The sequence below is a fragment of the Callithrix jacchus genome, chromosome 13 (assembly GCF_049354715.1).
Source record: "Callithrix jacchus isolate 240 chromosome 13, calJac240_pri, whole genome shotgun sequence".
In the NCBI taxonomy this organism is placed as follows: Eukaryota; Metazoa; Chordata; class Mammalia; order Primates; family Cebidae; genus Callithrix; species Callithrix jacchus.
Window position 1 is genome coordinate 54,343,262 of NC_133514.1, and position 16,385 is coordinate 54,359,646.

Below are 16,385 nucleotides of genomic sequence, written 5' to 3' on the forward strand. Positions count from 1 at the left end.
AGTCAATATTGAAAGAAAGAAAGAAAGAAAGAAAGAGAAGCAGGGAAAGAGAGGGGGGAAGAAGGAGAGAAAGAAAGGGGAGGCAAGAGAAAGAAAGTGAAAAAGAAACAAAAGAGAAAAAACAGAAAGAGAGAAAGAAAGAAAAGAAAAGAAAGAAGGGGAAGGAAGGAAGGAGGGAAAGAAGGCAGGCAGGCATGCAGGGAAAATAACATAAAATGCAATGATAGAAATAAACTCAACCCATCAGTAGCCATAATACATATAAATGGATTAAATATGTCAGTTTTAAAAAGAGAGTCTCAGATCACATTTTTTAAAAATGTAACTACACACTGTTCATAAGAAATACACTGAAAACATAATGACATAGAAAAAAAGAAAATAAAGAAATCATAGAAAAGCTATCCCAGGCTATGCAAAGGACATGAACAGACATTTCTCAATTGAAGACATATAAGTGGCCAAAAACGTGAAGAAATGCTCCACATCACTAATCATCAGAGAAATGCAAATTAAAACCACAATGAGATTATCATCAGACACCAGTCAGAACGGCTATTATTAAACCATCAAAAAACAGCAGATGTTGGCATGAATATGGAGAAAATGGAACTCTTAAACACTGTTGGTGGTAATGTAAATTAGTACAACTCTATGGAAAACAGTATCCCCATACTCAAAGTAGTAAAAATAGAACTACCATTCAACCCAGCAATCTCATTAATGGGCATCTACCCAAAAGAAATCATTATATAAAACAGACAGCTGCACTCATATGCTTACTGAAGCAATATTCACAATAGCAAAATCATGGAATCAACCTAAGCATCCATCAATAGGTGATTAGATAGACAGTGTGGCATATATACACCATGGAATACTATGCAGCAATAAAAAAGAATGAAATCCTATCTTTTGCAGCAAGATGGATGGAGCTGGAGGCCATTATCTTAGGTAAAATAACTCACAGAAATTCAAATACTGCATGTTCTCACTTATTAGTGAGAGCTAAACAATGGGTAAACATAGACGCAAAGATGTAAATAATAGACATTGGGGACTCCTTAAGCGGGCAGATTGGGTGGGACAGTGGTAAGGGTTTGTACTGGGTACAACGTTCACCATTTGGGTGGAGGGTGCACTAAAAGCTCAAACCTCACTATTATACAAGATACTCATGTAGCAAACCTGCATACATACCCTCCAAATCTAAAATTTAAAAGAATTTTTAAAAGAATTACCAAAACCCTGGGGTGCAGACGACTACTATCTCTCTCATGGATTTACTGGAGAAGCCTCCTAACTTGCCTCCTCCACTCTTTCCTTAACATGGACTGAACGTTTGTGCCTGCTGCCAAATTCATAGGTGGAAGCCCTTATCCTCAGTGTGATGTTCTATGGAGATGGGGCCTTGGCCCCATGATGCAGCTAATACGTTTATGAAGAGGAAGAAATACCAGAATGTGTGCTTGTTGCTCTCTCTCTTTCTCTCTCTCACTCTTATTCTCACTCTCACTCTCTCTGCCACGTGAAAACACAGCAAGAAGGCAGCTATCTGTAAGCAAGCAAGAGGGCTCTCACCAAGAACCAAATTGACTAGCACTTTGATTTTCGACTTCCCAGCCTCCAGAACTGTCAGAAACAAATATGTGTTGTTTAAGAAAAAAAAGAAAAAGAAAAAGAAAAGAAAGAAAGAAAGAAAAGCTATCCCAAGCCAATACTACCCAAAAGAAATTTGGTATAGATGATGAAAGCAGATTAAAAAAAAACTTTACAACAAAAAGCAATATATCAGAATAAAAAGGTCATTACCAGCTGATAAAGGGAATAACTCATCATGAAGAGGAGTCCTAAATCTGTTTTCACTTAAAAATATGGCATCAAAATTAAAGGCAAAGTTTGACAAATTACAAGAATAAAATTAAAATGCATGATTATAATGGGATCAAAAACTACAAAGGATATAGAAAATTTGAATACAGTGAGCAAATGAGTCAATACATTTTTCCAAATTGTAACAATATACTATGAACTATAAATTAATCTTATAACCACCATTTAAAAAATTTTTAGCTGACTAAATGGAAAATATCGGAGTGCACCCCGAATAACAAAGGAAAGCATTACTTTGCTGAGCCTTTCTTTACAGTTGTATATTGACTGATGACACCCTTTTTGCTGTGGGTTACAACTGAAGTTTGAAGTCTTCAGTCTAATAGATTTAAATCAAAGTCTGTACCCTAAAACTGGAGTATTCACATTCCTCTCAAGCACACAGGAAACATTACAAAATCTGATGATTGACTATACACAAAAGAAGTCTCAACCAAACCCAGAGAATCCATGTCATTTTCTGAATATGATGAAAGGCGGCCGCAAGAAGTCGTCTCTTAGTTGGTTCCCTGGGACTCTCTTCAATAACCTGAGCTCACTGGAATGATCTATAACATGTCTCTGGTCTCCTGTAAGTGCTGGCTAATCTGGCTAGTTGATATTTGTGTCTAGCATGTATTAGAACTCAAAAAATTGAGGGGAGAATGAAATATTGTTCAGTGAAAGAATTAGGGCAATCTTTAAGAAGTGGAAAGTAAGCCAAGGTTAACCATTTTCTACATTTTGAGAGATTCCGATATAGGTAGAGTTGAATACTAGAAGAAATATATTTGAAAAAACAAGGGTGAAAATTGTTTGAGCTTTATACAAGCAGAGGGCATGTGGGGTGCCTGGGGGCACAGACTCCAAGAGTGAACAGGCACAGGATGCCAGCAAGGAAGCTGGCTAGTCAGAAGGGACAATTTTAGGCAGATCAGCCCTTTTCTTATCAATAGAGAAAGTAACTTTTCAAAGACACACCTCTAGTAGTTCAAAAAGAATCAGAGGGCACAGTCCATTCATCCTTTTGAACTGCTCTTCCATTTCAGATCAGGGTTTACAGCCCTAGTGTGGGAAACCCAAAAGGGAGCTGGAGATGGGCCAGGGGGTAACAGTCCACTGTGTCATGCCAAAGAGTTAGACAAGCCAAGGCAAGTCTGTCTGTTTAGGCAGAGTGACATGGTCAGAATTTGGGCAGGGAGAGGAGAGAAGAGAAAAGGGAAGGATTAGAAATTCTGTACACATTCAACATGCATGGTCAGCCCACACTGTCAGCTCTCAAATACTCGTCTGAGGTGGGGGACTGGTAAAAAGTATGGGTACATTGGAGAAAGAAAATTTTTTAAATTGAGGTTAAAATTCATGTAACAGAAAACTAACCATTTTCAAGTACACAACTCAGTGGCATTTGGTACATTCACATGTTGTGCAACCACCATCTCTATCTCATTCTAAAATATTTTCATCACCCAGAAAGGAAACTGCCTACCCATTAAGCAGTCGGTCCCCCTTCTCCCCTCTCCCCTACCCCAGGAAACCATGAGTCTGTTTTCCATCTATATGAATCCGTCTACTCTGGATATTTCTTATCAATGCAAACAAACAGTATGTCTGGCTTCTGTTACTTAGCAGATTTTCAAGGTTCATCCATGTTCTATCATAAGGTGTCAGTGAGAAAGAAATATCTAAAGCCTGCAAAAGCTGAACCTACAGCACTGAGCAAGCAGCTGAAGAAGAGAGAAGAGGATTAAGGGTAATGCCATCATTGGACTTGGGGACTCAAAGACTTGGGGACCATTACTCAAATAGGAGACAGAAGGTGCAGGGTGGGACGAGGGGGCAATGAGTTTTTTCTGGACACAGAGTCTAAAGTGCTAAGAAAAACTCATGTTGGAGATGACCACCAGGCAGCTGAAAACAGTCTAGAACTTCAGAGAGAAGGGAGTGGCGGCTCCAGAGGGGCAAAGGTGAGGAGATGCTCTGTTTCATGGACCCCTGAGGCCGAGGGGATACACACATATCTGCAACAACCGCTGCTGCTCAGAGACACATAACTACGAACTGTCCTTGCCCTTTTCAGGAAGTCACACATCCATTTACAAAACTCCAGAGGTGAACGACAAAAAGCAAGGCTCAGGATAGAAAAAATATTATCCTCACCCCAGGGCCAGAATGTTTGTTCTGGCTTTTGCAAAAAGAACCCATTCACAAAGAAATCAGCTGGCATTTTCCAATAAATATTTCCTCCATCACCTTTGAACCTTGTGTCACTAGATGCCATCATTCTCTGCTTCCAGTTTAATCTGCTAGCCTCTAACTCTCTTGGGACTCCTGTCAGTTTTACGACTCATTTAGAAGTTTGGTGTAAATATGTGGTCCCACCAGTCTGACTGCAACTCTGGAAGTAAAATACTTATTTTATCCCAACTGAGCAATTCTTCTCAGTAATTCTAATCCACAAAGGGAGGGCTGATACCTCTCCGTTTTCTCCTCACATCCACCCTGAGCCAGCATCAGGCTCTCTGAAGATCCTTGTCTCACCCTGGCCTTGCTTTTGAATGTCAAAAGCAGCAATGATGGTTTCTTCCTCCAAAGAGATGCCAAGTCCTACACAAATCCATTTAAATGTATGAAAAAGAATCTTCACCTACTTAAAATTACATATTTATGTGTTATACATTTTATATGTTTATATATTTATACACAAATGTATACACATATAAAATTTTATAAAATACACTTCTATAGTTGATCCTTGAAAAATATGTTTGAACTGAGAAGGTCCACTTATACTCAAATCTTCTACCTGTGCCACCCCTGAGACAGCAAGACCAAATCCTCCTCTTCCTCCTCCATCTACTTAGCGTGAAGACTATGAGCATAAAGACCTTTATAGTGATCCACTTCCACTTAATGAACAGTAATATATTTTCTCTTATTATTTTAACAACATTTTCTCTAGCTTTATTCTAAGAATACAGTACATAATACATGCAACATATAAAATATGTGTTTTATGTTATCAGTAAGGCTTCCAGTCAACAGTAGGCTATTAGTAGGCAAGTTTTGGGGGAGTCAAAAGCTATACACATTATTTTCTCTTTTTTTCTTTAAGAAACAGTCTTGCTGTGTTGCCCAACTACCTCAAAGTCCTGGGCATAAGCAATCCTCCTGCCTCAGCCTCTCTAGTATCTAGGACTACAAGACATGCACAGATTTTCAACTGCACAGGAGGTGACTCCCCCCGCCCACCAATTCCCACACTGTTCCAGAGTCAATGGTAAACTATTTTCTATACCCTGTAACTGTTAAGGTCAGGCTCAAACTGAGAAAGGACACCATTCCAGCAAACTTAGAACAAAGGAACAGGAGGGGAGTAAAGTACCAGCAACTATACGTCTCAGAAGCAGAGATCCTCAAGTAGAGGACAAATTCCTCAAGTTCTGGGGGCAGATACAAGTGTAAGTTAAGGGGTGAGGGTTACCTGTGATGAAAGCAAGCTCCCAGAAGCCAATCTCTTCTTCCGGAAAGCTGCCCCATCTTCCAGGCATGCTCTGATCACATAGCTCTATGCTCTGCCCACTTCATTCATTCCTCTACTCAGCATGTGCCAGGTGCTGTTCTAGGCATGGGGAGCCCCACAGTGAACCAGACAAACAAATCCCCTGTCTCTGCCTCACAGAGCTCATGATCTGAAGGGGCACCAGTAAAGGAGGGGAGGGATGAAAGACAGAGAAAGAAAACAGATGAGCGGTGACAATAGACAAATGTCTCAGAATACATATGTCAGATGGAAAGGTGAACAGGGATGGCCAGGGTGGAGATGGGGACAACTTTCATGAGTGCTAATTGGAGAGGCTGAGTGAATCTCAGCAAGGACCCAAAAGAGCTAAGGGAATGAGCCACAGGTGGCAGGAGAATCTGGAGAAAGAACACTCAGGCAAGGGCATGAAATGGAAGAGCAGGGAGGCCAAGGCAGCTGTGAGCAGAGGGGTGGGGGCAGAAGAAGAGAGGGAACGCCTGCTACTTTGCTGTGATTTGTCTGTTTTTTTATCTGTGTGCCTGATTGAACTGGAGGTGCTTTGAGAGTAGGGCCTGCACTGCACATGTACAACTCCACCCAGAGCCCACGCAGGGCCGGAACCAGATGTGGATGGGAGCGGGCATGGATAGGGAAGAGCTGTGTGAATCAGGAAACTTTTCCAAAGGAAAAATAAGCCACCAAGCAAGGCTGTTGGCAGGTGCAGGTAACATGCCAGAATTCACTGTGAGCTTAAAGCTTTGGTCAAGGATTTTTAATTTCAACACATGCAGGACATTTCCAAGAAAACACTCAGCTTCAATCTTATAATGGAAGTCAATGACAAAAAAGGATTTGCACTGCTGTGTGCAAATGAAAAGAATATATATTCATTTTCCAGATTACTTTGCTAGAAAAATCATTCCCTAAAATTTAAAAATGTCTATATTCAACTCATTTTAGCTACATAGGTGGCATGCATACATTGTCTATTTACACAGCTATAATAGACAACCATAACATGCTTTCCAGCTCACTGGAGAAGACTCTGGAGAAAAAGCTACAACTTAATTCTGTATTCTAACAATAATAGGCCCCACTTGGACACACCAAAGGAATTAATGGTCAGCTCATCTGAGCGGTAATTACAAAAACTAGCTTTAGACCAAGGCTCAATAAGCCTTTTCTGTAAAAGGCCAAATAGAAAATATTTTAGGCTTTGCAAGCAACACACAGTATTGAATCCTAGTCTTCTTTGCTTTTGGGGCTTTCTTTCATCTGAGTTTTGTTTATTTGCTTGTTTGTCTGCCATACTAGGGAAAAAATGTAAAAACAATCTAGTTTCTGAGCTAAACAAACAGGCGATGCTTTGCCAACCCCAGCTTTCAACCACAATAAGAAGGGGACACTTGCAGTTCCAAGCTCCTCCTTACTAAACCCAAGAGGGCAGGACCCCTCCCCAGTTCTGGATTACCTCTTTCAGTCTCTCGAGCTCATTCTGGAGGGCCTGCTTGGATATCTCCACTTCAATCATCTGCTGTCGGAGAGTTTCATTTTCATCTTCAGCTTTAGCGCGCTTTTCCTCCACCGTCTCAAGTTCATGGTGCAATCTGACAGACACATCTTTGGCTACCTGCAATGACCCACAGAGATCATTATCAGGATATAAGGCTTTTTATGTGCTAAAGGTACCATCAGACAATGTCAGAGGCAAAATCATTAAGTAATATGATATTATGCCACATGGCAAAGACCCTGGTAATTCATAATCAGCCTATTTTTAAAGGAGGAGGAGATTCATTAAAAAATGAAATCAACATCCAGGCTAAAAGGCTCCTCTGGCTGGTCTGATGATGGTGCATTATCAGAACTTGCTAACATTAGTGTCACTGAAGTTGATATACAACACATCCCCCACTGCTAAATGTAAATGACTTTAAAATAAATATTTTTTTTAAAAGCCCACTTTTGATAACCCTCCTCCCTCACAGTTGATCAGCAAGAATGTCAATTCTGCCCAGACTCACGTGCTTTAAGCGAGAAATTTTAATAATTAATAAGCAAGTGAACATTTCTGTTCCCTAAAGTAATACTGAACCCACCTGCTAGCAAAACAAATAAGCTGCCTGTAATTCCAGAATGTTAGGAGGAAAAGACGGAAGGATCACTTGAGGTCAGGAGTTTGAGACCAGCCTGGGAAACACAGTGAGACCCTGTCTCTAAAAAAATAATAATAAAAAAAAATAATTCAGGCATGGTGGTGCATGCCTATAGTCTCAGCTATTTGTGAGACAGAGAAGGGAGGGTCACTTGAGCCCAGGAGTTCAAGGTAACAGCACCTCTCTGCACTCCAGCCTAGGTGACAGAGCAAGATCCTAAAATAATAATAATAATAATAAAAATTCTGTATGCATACGATGTTCAATGTAGGCAAGTTTTAAATTGTCTACTATGGGTCTGGTGTCGTAAACCATTTGAATGAGCAAAGCAGTTAACATGTTTACTTTCTAAAAGCAAATGAGGAAAGAGATCTTTGTAAGAGAAATATAAATCACCCTTTATCACACTGAATGACATTTTGTTAGAGGTTTATAACTTTGGTAGAATCACAAAGATTCTTTTCCTATTATCACACTGAAAGGCTAGATGAGATTTCACAAGTACTCCAGTAATAAGGAGAACAGTATGCATAATTCATCTCTAGATAAATGATTTGATAATCAGGTCATGAGGGCCCTGCTGCCCAGGGAGAAAAAAAATGGCATAAAGTCTAGGATTTCTTCACATCATTCCCACTTCTCCCAGTGGTTCTCAAAGACACCTTAGACAATTTGTGATGATTTCTCCTAGCGTTAGATCCTCACTACACAAGCCTTGCTTGGGTTATGGGAATGTTAGGATTTCTGCATCCTAGAAACCTAAATAACAATAAAAAATGTTAAGTGATATGGTCAACTTTTAAGAGTGGCCTTTGACTACATTGATAATCAATAGTTTTTTTTTTAATATTTCAGATCTTTCAGAGTTTCTGCAGAATTGCTGTCCAATTGTCAGACCCATTGGCAGGTATTAATTCTTTGTTATTGCAGATCCATTATTATCATTTTTCTAAAGTTCTTATTATGACAAATTTAAACCTTGGGCTGTCAAAGTCATACAACTACACATACTCTCTAAGCCATAAAGCAAATCAAGACTGTTTACACTGCAATCTGTAGAGACAGACACAAGCAGGGGAAGAAAACCAGGACAATGTGCATGTGGCCAGCCGGCCCATTGGCCCACAGCAGCCTTCAGGGGTGCATGCATCACCCCTCTCACCTTCAAGTCCTGCTCCAGGCTTCGAATAAGTTCACCATCCACCTGACCCGTCTCGGCCACTTTCAGGCTTTTCTGCTCAGCTTTCCGAAGACGATACTGCAGGATTCGACAGTTTTTATTAGCACGGTCCAATTCTCGCCGAAGTTCCTGCAGCTGGTAAACATCTTCCTCTAAATAACTGTCTCTCATTTCTTCCATCTCAGCACGGAGTTCATCTAATTCATCCTATGCAAACCAGAGAGAGCAGATTTATGAGCCAAGTGCATCAAAAAAGGACGGTGTATCTCTCCTTCACCCCCGATCCTCAATACTAAATATTGAATCCCTCACACTTCCTCAACAGCTTGGGACCACACTTGTGTGACAGGCAGCAGAACCTCTAGAAATCTGCACGTGAGATAATATAGTTGAGTATCTGTTCAAATCTTATGTAACAAGAAACTACAAAACTGGATTATTCACTGTGGCCTCTCAGAACTTATCCCACTCCCAGTATCTCCTTACATAATCAAATAAAATCAACCCGGCTGATAACTGAACCTTTTGATTCAAACCAAACATTGACCTAAGCCTTTATCTCTAAGGCATAATCTAGGCACTAAGATGAATCATGCGGATACTGCCTTCAAAGAATATAAACTTCTGTAGGATAACAACTGCTAACTGCCCTAGAACTATAACATACCTGCAAATGTCCCTAAAATTCTGTTCCACAAGACACATCTCAGCATTGACTAAGCAACTCCATCCACAAATGAGACATTTTCCATTATTTTAAATAAACATTGGGTCTGTTTTTTCCCATTCACCTATCCTATATTTCCCACACCTCCACTCTCTGCTGTCCACAGGAATGCACCCTGAATACAGGAGAACCCAAGGAGTCATTCCTGGCTTCCCATCCCCTTCCATTCTGCAGCCAAGCCCTAGCCAGAGCTGTGCCCCATCAAGGTCGGTCACCCTGGTCCAGCCCTCCAACCCTGGGGGAGGGGAGCCGCACACAGATGTAAGTGGAGACACACAGGCTCCTGCTGCCCAGCTGGCCCTCTAATCCTCCTACAGTTTGTCCCCCTACCCAGCAGAATGATCCTTGTATTGTGCAAATCAGATCACCTCACCCCCTTCTCAAACCCTCCAGAGGCTTCCTTCTTTCCAGGCCTCCCAGGGCCTCCTGGCCACACTCCTGGCTGAAGAAGCAGCTCCTTTGCTTCTCCAGGCCTCAAGACCTCACCTGCTATTCGCACTTCTAAAAACACTCCTGGTTCCACATCTCTGCGAAGCTCATTCCATCATATAATCTAAGGTCATGCAAAGCCTCCCCTGGCCACCCTCATCAGCCCCCGAGCCTCTAGTCTCTTGCTGGCTCTATTTTCTTCCCACCTCTTAGAGCCATCTAATAGTATTTGTATTTTTTCCTACTAATTGTCTGTCACCCACACTAACAAGGCAAGCTTCAGAGGGGAGCAAGCTTATCTGTCTTGCTCCTCTCTGCATCCAGAGCAGCATGGAGCACACAGTAGGCCATCAATAAATATTGCTAAATGAATACACAGGAGCACCAGTGACCACTTACAAACACCAAGTCAGAAAGGTGACTAACATCAGACACAACTGCAAGCTCACCTTGTCCTAGTCTTGCAGCCTAATGCAGAAAACTTCTTCCCAAACCCACAGATGTAGCGGCAGGTACGAGATATCCACTCTACTAAAGTGCTTTACAAGATTTTAAGGAGGGGCAATATGGAAGGAGGAAGATGAAGAAAACATTCTAGGGATTTTCTTGACTAGTTTCATGACTGATAGTTTCAGATGCCTCCAGAATAGTAGGCACTCAGTTATTCCCATTTACTTTACTCAATTAATATTAAGGTTCAAGGAAAAATCTCTCCTATACTTAGACACCCTAAATATCCATTCTCGTCCTGCTATTATTCAGTTTGTTCCCGGATTCTTACCACTTATGTGAATCCTGTATTTGTTCTTAAAACCAGGGACTGACTAACAATAAAAAACAAGTTGCCCAGCATCAGAGCCTCAGACAAAAAAATAATAATAATAAATGAACAGGAAAAAATCTCCTGAAGATCTGTTTATCCTAGGTAAGATTAAGTACAAGAAACACAACAAATAAATTGGGAATCCTTATGGGAAAATAAGGGTTGGCACAAAATGGGGTGATGATGATTTTTGGTCAACCTTAGCTGTACACAATGTCCTACTGGAAAGGACACTGATATGGCAATTCATCCTCCAATCTAGCCTGTAGGTTCTCTCCACTCTACCTATACTATCCCATCAAGAGAATGAGCTACTGACTTGACGGGACTCAACTGGAGCCTGTTTCAATAGGCTGGCTACCAAGGAGAACAGATGTTGAAGAAGAAAGCTTCACCAACTTCTCAATAGTCAAATGCACAAAATGTTTTTCTTCTTGGCTTCTAAGTGTTCTTACAGAATTTCTATACCAATGATGAAAACATTATTAAAAATATAAGATGTCCTAATATGTCTTAAGAAAGATCAATCCGAACATTGAAAATGTTGTGAACTCTAACCAAGTTTCACTTCTTTTTTCCTCCATGGAAATCTCTCCTGATAAATCCTGGTCCTCGTGGGAAGATCTGCTGGAAATGTAAGTTACTGGATTGAGCATAAGAGCTGGTCAGCTGAACATACATGAACAGAATGGGCGGTCTGGGTTCCTCAGGGGGCCAGAGAACACAGCTCTGTCAGGACAGGGCTTGCCAACCTTCCGCAAACCTTCCACAAAGAGGAGGTTGTCACTGGTGCCTCAACACTGAGGCTTTGATGACGCGCTATGGAAGCTGTCCCCGTGCCCTACCCACTCCTAGAGGAGGTCAACTGCAGACTGAAAGCTTTAAAATGAGCCTTGTGGTTGTCAAGAGTGAGAAGTAGGTTCCGAATCTTCAAAAATCAAGGTCAAGTTTGACTCACACCCCATCCATGAATCCAATGGATCAGACTTAGAGAAAGAACCTAATCTCAATGCTTGTTTCTGAGTAAAAAGGTAATTGTTTCACTGAGTCATTAATAAAAATCAGTTCAATACAAGGAATAATCACCAAATGTACAACACTAAGTCAATATGCGTATATGTATATCCGTACATACAAATATACAGTGACTTTGGCCATTCTGTTCATGAAAAAAATTGTGATTGATTTTCCTTCTAGAAAGCATGTCGAAGTCATTAATGCCTGGGATTATCTGTAACTCAGACAAAAGTTTTTGAAATGCAATATAGGCCTAAAATGCAAGATACAGCCTCCAGGTACAAAACGTCTCTAGCTTTCAGACTTTGTAACAGGAGAGCCCACAGCCACCCTAATGTTAAATGCTGCATTGTCATAGAGATGTGTAAACAACCATTACAGGCTACAAAAACTGTTCAAGGGCTAGATGCACCCACACCACCCACATCACTGAGCAGGCCAGATGTAAATGGCAGTATTTTTTGGCATAAATAATAACCAACATTATTTGTACTGAAAAGAAATTAGGGAGAGATCCTATGATATAGTTTGGCTGTGTCCCTGCTCAAATCTCATCTTGAATTGTAGCTCCCATAATCCTCACGTGTCATGGAAGGGACCCAGTGGGAGATAACTGAATCATGGGGGCAGCTTTTACCTGTGCTGTTCGCGATGAGAGTGAATAAGTCTCAAAAGAGATCTGATAGTTTTACAAAGGGCAGTTCCCCTGCACACATTCTTACCTGCCCCCATGTAAGACGTGTCTCTGCTCCTCCTTCGCCTTCCACTGTTACTATAAGGCCTCCCCAGTCGGGTGGAACTGTTGAGTCCATTAAACGCTTTTTTCTTTATAAATTACGCAGTCTATTGTATTTCTTCATAGAAGTATAAAAATGGACTAATGTAGCATAACTGCATGTATTTAAATCACTACTCTTATAACTCATATTTTATCTAAATTTACAGAACAAATATCCTTAATTAAGCACCTCACCCTCATTACTAACCCTATACTAACACTGTCAGGAACAGATTATACAATTTATAGGCAAAAAACCCAAACCGAGGCTAGTTACGTGTGTCCAAAGCTTCACATCTAGTAGACTGAACCGAACCGCATACCCAGGCCTGTCTGCTTTCAAACATACACTCTTCCAGGTAAATACTGTAAGTTACAACCTGGACAAATGAAACAATAACAGACCTTCAATTGTACTTTTAAAAGCCCACCATCAGCGTAAACCAATAAAAGTAGCCTAACATTTAACATTTACAGCTCCACAAATGACAACACACAAGCATAACCATTAGAGCAACTGGTTCTTAGGAAAACACTGCAATGTGCAGCAAAGACATTCATGCCCCTCCTCCCCCCCTTTTCTTTAAAGAGACAGGGTCTCACCCTGTGATCCAACCTGGAGCATAGTGGTGCAACCACGGCTCACTACCACCTTGAGCTCCTGGGCTCAAGAGATCTTCCCACCTCAGCCTCCTGAGTAGCTGGGACTACAAGCACATGCGACCACGCCTGGCTAATACTCCCATTTTAAAATGAGGAAACTGAGATTCTAAAAGTATAAATGGCTTTCCATCATTGGTCTGTTGCAGAGATAGGACCAGGGCCAGTGTTTCAACTCTTCCCAGAGAGCCTAGAAAAAAGTAATTTTCAGGTTCAGTGAAAAGAAGTTTAAGAAAAGCAAATTATAAATCATGTAAGCTGGCAGCAGCCATTTAAAAAGCAAAACCTATGATTACTGGAATTAAGGTCATGATGGATAGTGATTTTCAAATTAACATTACATTAATTTTCTGGAGGCATGCTCCAATTTAGAAAACCGTAACGCAGAACCTTAACAACATCTGCCAACTAAAAATTTAAGAAAACCAAATCAAGCAGAGCATATGATGTTTCTGACAGGTGTAATTTAGAGATAGTAAATAAAATTGGAAAATTGCTGTTGTCTTTTCATACTCAGAAATTAATAAGAAAAAACTGTCCTTAATCAACAGTTTTTTACTGAATTAACATCAAGTCTGGAGGATACTTAAGTGTTAGATCATCAACTCATTGAAAAGCTAACCCAGTTTTAACTAAATATCTTTTTAAGTTTTATATATAAAATGAAATCTTGAAGTATTGTGAAGCTGCCCAGTCGACTCTTCCCTATTGCCTATGGTTGACAAATCAAGCCTTATCATATATCTCAAATTAGAGGAATAATGAGGTACCATGAGTACACGAGAGTAAACCAAGATTAAAATTACACGTCTCGACAAAAACCTCTAAAGGATAGTTTTATCCATGAATATATAACAAAAACCAAATCCACAGCTTCTTAGAATAAATGATAAAAACTCTTGATCATATTAATAATTATATGAAAATCTTAATCTCTCTTAAATATCGAAAATCAGTAATTATCTCTATTTTAGTACTTCCTCTTTAAATAGACTCCATTTGGATAGTAGAAGCATGCATCTGGCTACTTCTGCAATAATTCTATCTGCCGGGCAGACAAAAACTCCTGCCTTTTGTAACATACAAATAATTCACCTCATCTCCCTCTAGACAAGGGAAATGTTCTCTAAGAGTCCCAGCTGTAGCTAAGGAGGTGCAGGGCCACTCCCCCTGTCTGCAAGGTAATGGTCCAGCCAGCAACTGGTGGCCACCGCCCTTGTCTACATTAGCTTGCCACTGAAAATGATCATAGCTGCTCTTTCACTGGCTGAATACAGAATGGGTATGGACAGTGAATGTAAAGAAAGAATGGGGAATACTGTCCATGTTAACCCTTTCAAAAGAGGCAGGAGAAGGAGGCGGGGAGCAAGGAGGTGCTGAGACACCTCGGCTGCAGAGCACCACTTGAGCTCCTCTCCAAGTGCCGCCCTCCAGGCCACATTGAGCGCCTGGCATCTGGGCAGCCCAGCAGCCAAATGTCACAAACCAGGCCAGCACTTGAAACTCAAAAGGCGACCACAAATGAGAAGTAGGATGGTAAGCTTGGATCAGCAGTGAGACACTGCAACCTATAAAACCAAAGCTCAACCTCTCCCGTAGGAAATCATTCCTCTCCAAGAAGCCAATTTTATCTGCCCTTGTCTAGCACCAACCTGTTTTAACAAAAAACAATTCTTAGGAAATAACTGAGAAAGAAAGGCAAAAAGAAACAGCTCTTCCCACCCCAAACCTCACCTACCCTGCAGGAGGTCAGCATGGCAAGAGGACACTATTTGGGGGTGGGTGAGGTGTGGGTTATGACCACGAAAAGCATTTTCAAAATAGGCTAGTAAATGCCAAGTGATTAAATCCGCCTGAAAAGTCTGTGGAAACAGAGAACATAATTAATATGTTGACAATGAGCACTCTGGCTTGTCTGATTGTCTCAGAGCACTCAAGCAAAACACAGTCCTGGACACCTAGCAGGGAAGGAACATACCAGCACTTTATCATAGTCCTCAACATTAAGAAAATGCCTGGGTTTTAACTGAGAAAGAAGGCAAGGCCTTTGGATAACTCAACTGAAGCGCTCAGCTGAATGTCTGAATACTTCCAAATGTATTTGAGTTTATCAGAGGTCAAAGGACAACAACAGTGCTTTTCTGTCTGTGTTTTCAAGCAAAAGCCAGCTACCTGGATTGAGTTGTTTTTTTTTTTTTTACATTTTTCACCTAGTCTCCCAGGCACCATTTGATGCAACAGGAAGCAGAGTCAGGGACGACCAAATTCGCTCCGTTACAACACAACAGAAGGTGCCCGCTTTCCTGTTGATACTTGCTATTTTAAAAAATACAGGCCAGGCCCGGCGCAATGGTTCATGCCTGTGATCCCAACACTTTGGGAGGCCGAGGCAGGCAAATCACCCGAGGTCAGGAGTTCAAGACCAGCCTGGCCAACATAGTGAAACCCAGTTTCTACTAAAAATACGAAAATTGGCTGGACATGGTGGCAGGCACTTGTAATACCAGCTACTCGGGAGGCTGAGACAGGAGAATTGCTTGAACCTGGGAGGCGGAGGGTGCAGTGAGCCGAGACTGTACCACTGCACTCCAGTCTGGGTGACACAGCAAGACTTCATCTCAAAATAAATAAATAAAATAAAATGAAAAATACAGCAGGCTGGCTAAAAGCCAAGAGAATTCTACTTAAATGTCCTGATCCATAAGACATTCTCCTAAGGTTTTGCTGGACTTACTTTTCTGCTGAATTAGGCTTTGGTCATTCTAGTTCAGAAACTGTGACAATCTTGCACAACAATGGTGACGGCACTTACTTGGAATCCTCCAGAATATAGCAATGTAAAATTTGTGGGCCGAGCTGCTTGTTAGACACATTGAAATAGATGGATGCTGAATCTGATCCTGAGAGTTAGTTCTGTGTAGCACTCCCCAACAAAGTAGAGGGTCAGGGATATACTTGTATCTAACCTTTTTAAAAAGTACCCCTATAGGACACAGAGGTTTCAAACCTGTAATCCTAGTACTTTGGAGGGCAAGAAGGGAGGATCACTTGAAGCCAGGAGTTCAAGATAAGCCTGGACAACATAGCCAGACCCTGTCTCTATAAAAAATTTAAAAATTAGCCCAGTTTGGTGTTGTGTACCTGTAGACCCAGCTACTCAGCAGGATGAGGCAGGAAGATCACTTGAGCCCACAGATTCAAGGTTGCATTGAGCTATGAT

General features: G+C 41.1%; 1 protein-coding gene across 23 annotated transcripts in view; it reads right to left on the reverse strand.

Annotated features, from left to right (window-relative positions):
- The window catches only part of MTCL1 (microtubule crosslinking factor 1), a 135,600-nt gene that overhangs the window by 115,529 nt on the left and 3,686 nt on the right, over nt 1–16,385 (reverse strand). For all 23 annotated transcript variants that reach the window (XM_035270586.3, XM_035270589.3, XM_035270583.3 and 20 more), the window contains exons 2-3: nt 8,714–8,938; nt 6,867–7,025 (exon numbers count right to left, since the gene is read on the reverse strand). In XM_035270586.3, coding sequence (XP_035126477.2) covers nt 6,867–7,025; nt 8,714–8,938 — 384 coding nt within the window. The remainder of the gene's footprint in view (nt 1–6,866; nt 7,026–8,713; nt 8,939–16,385) is intronic.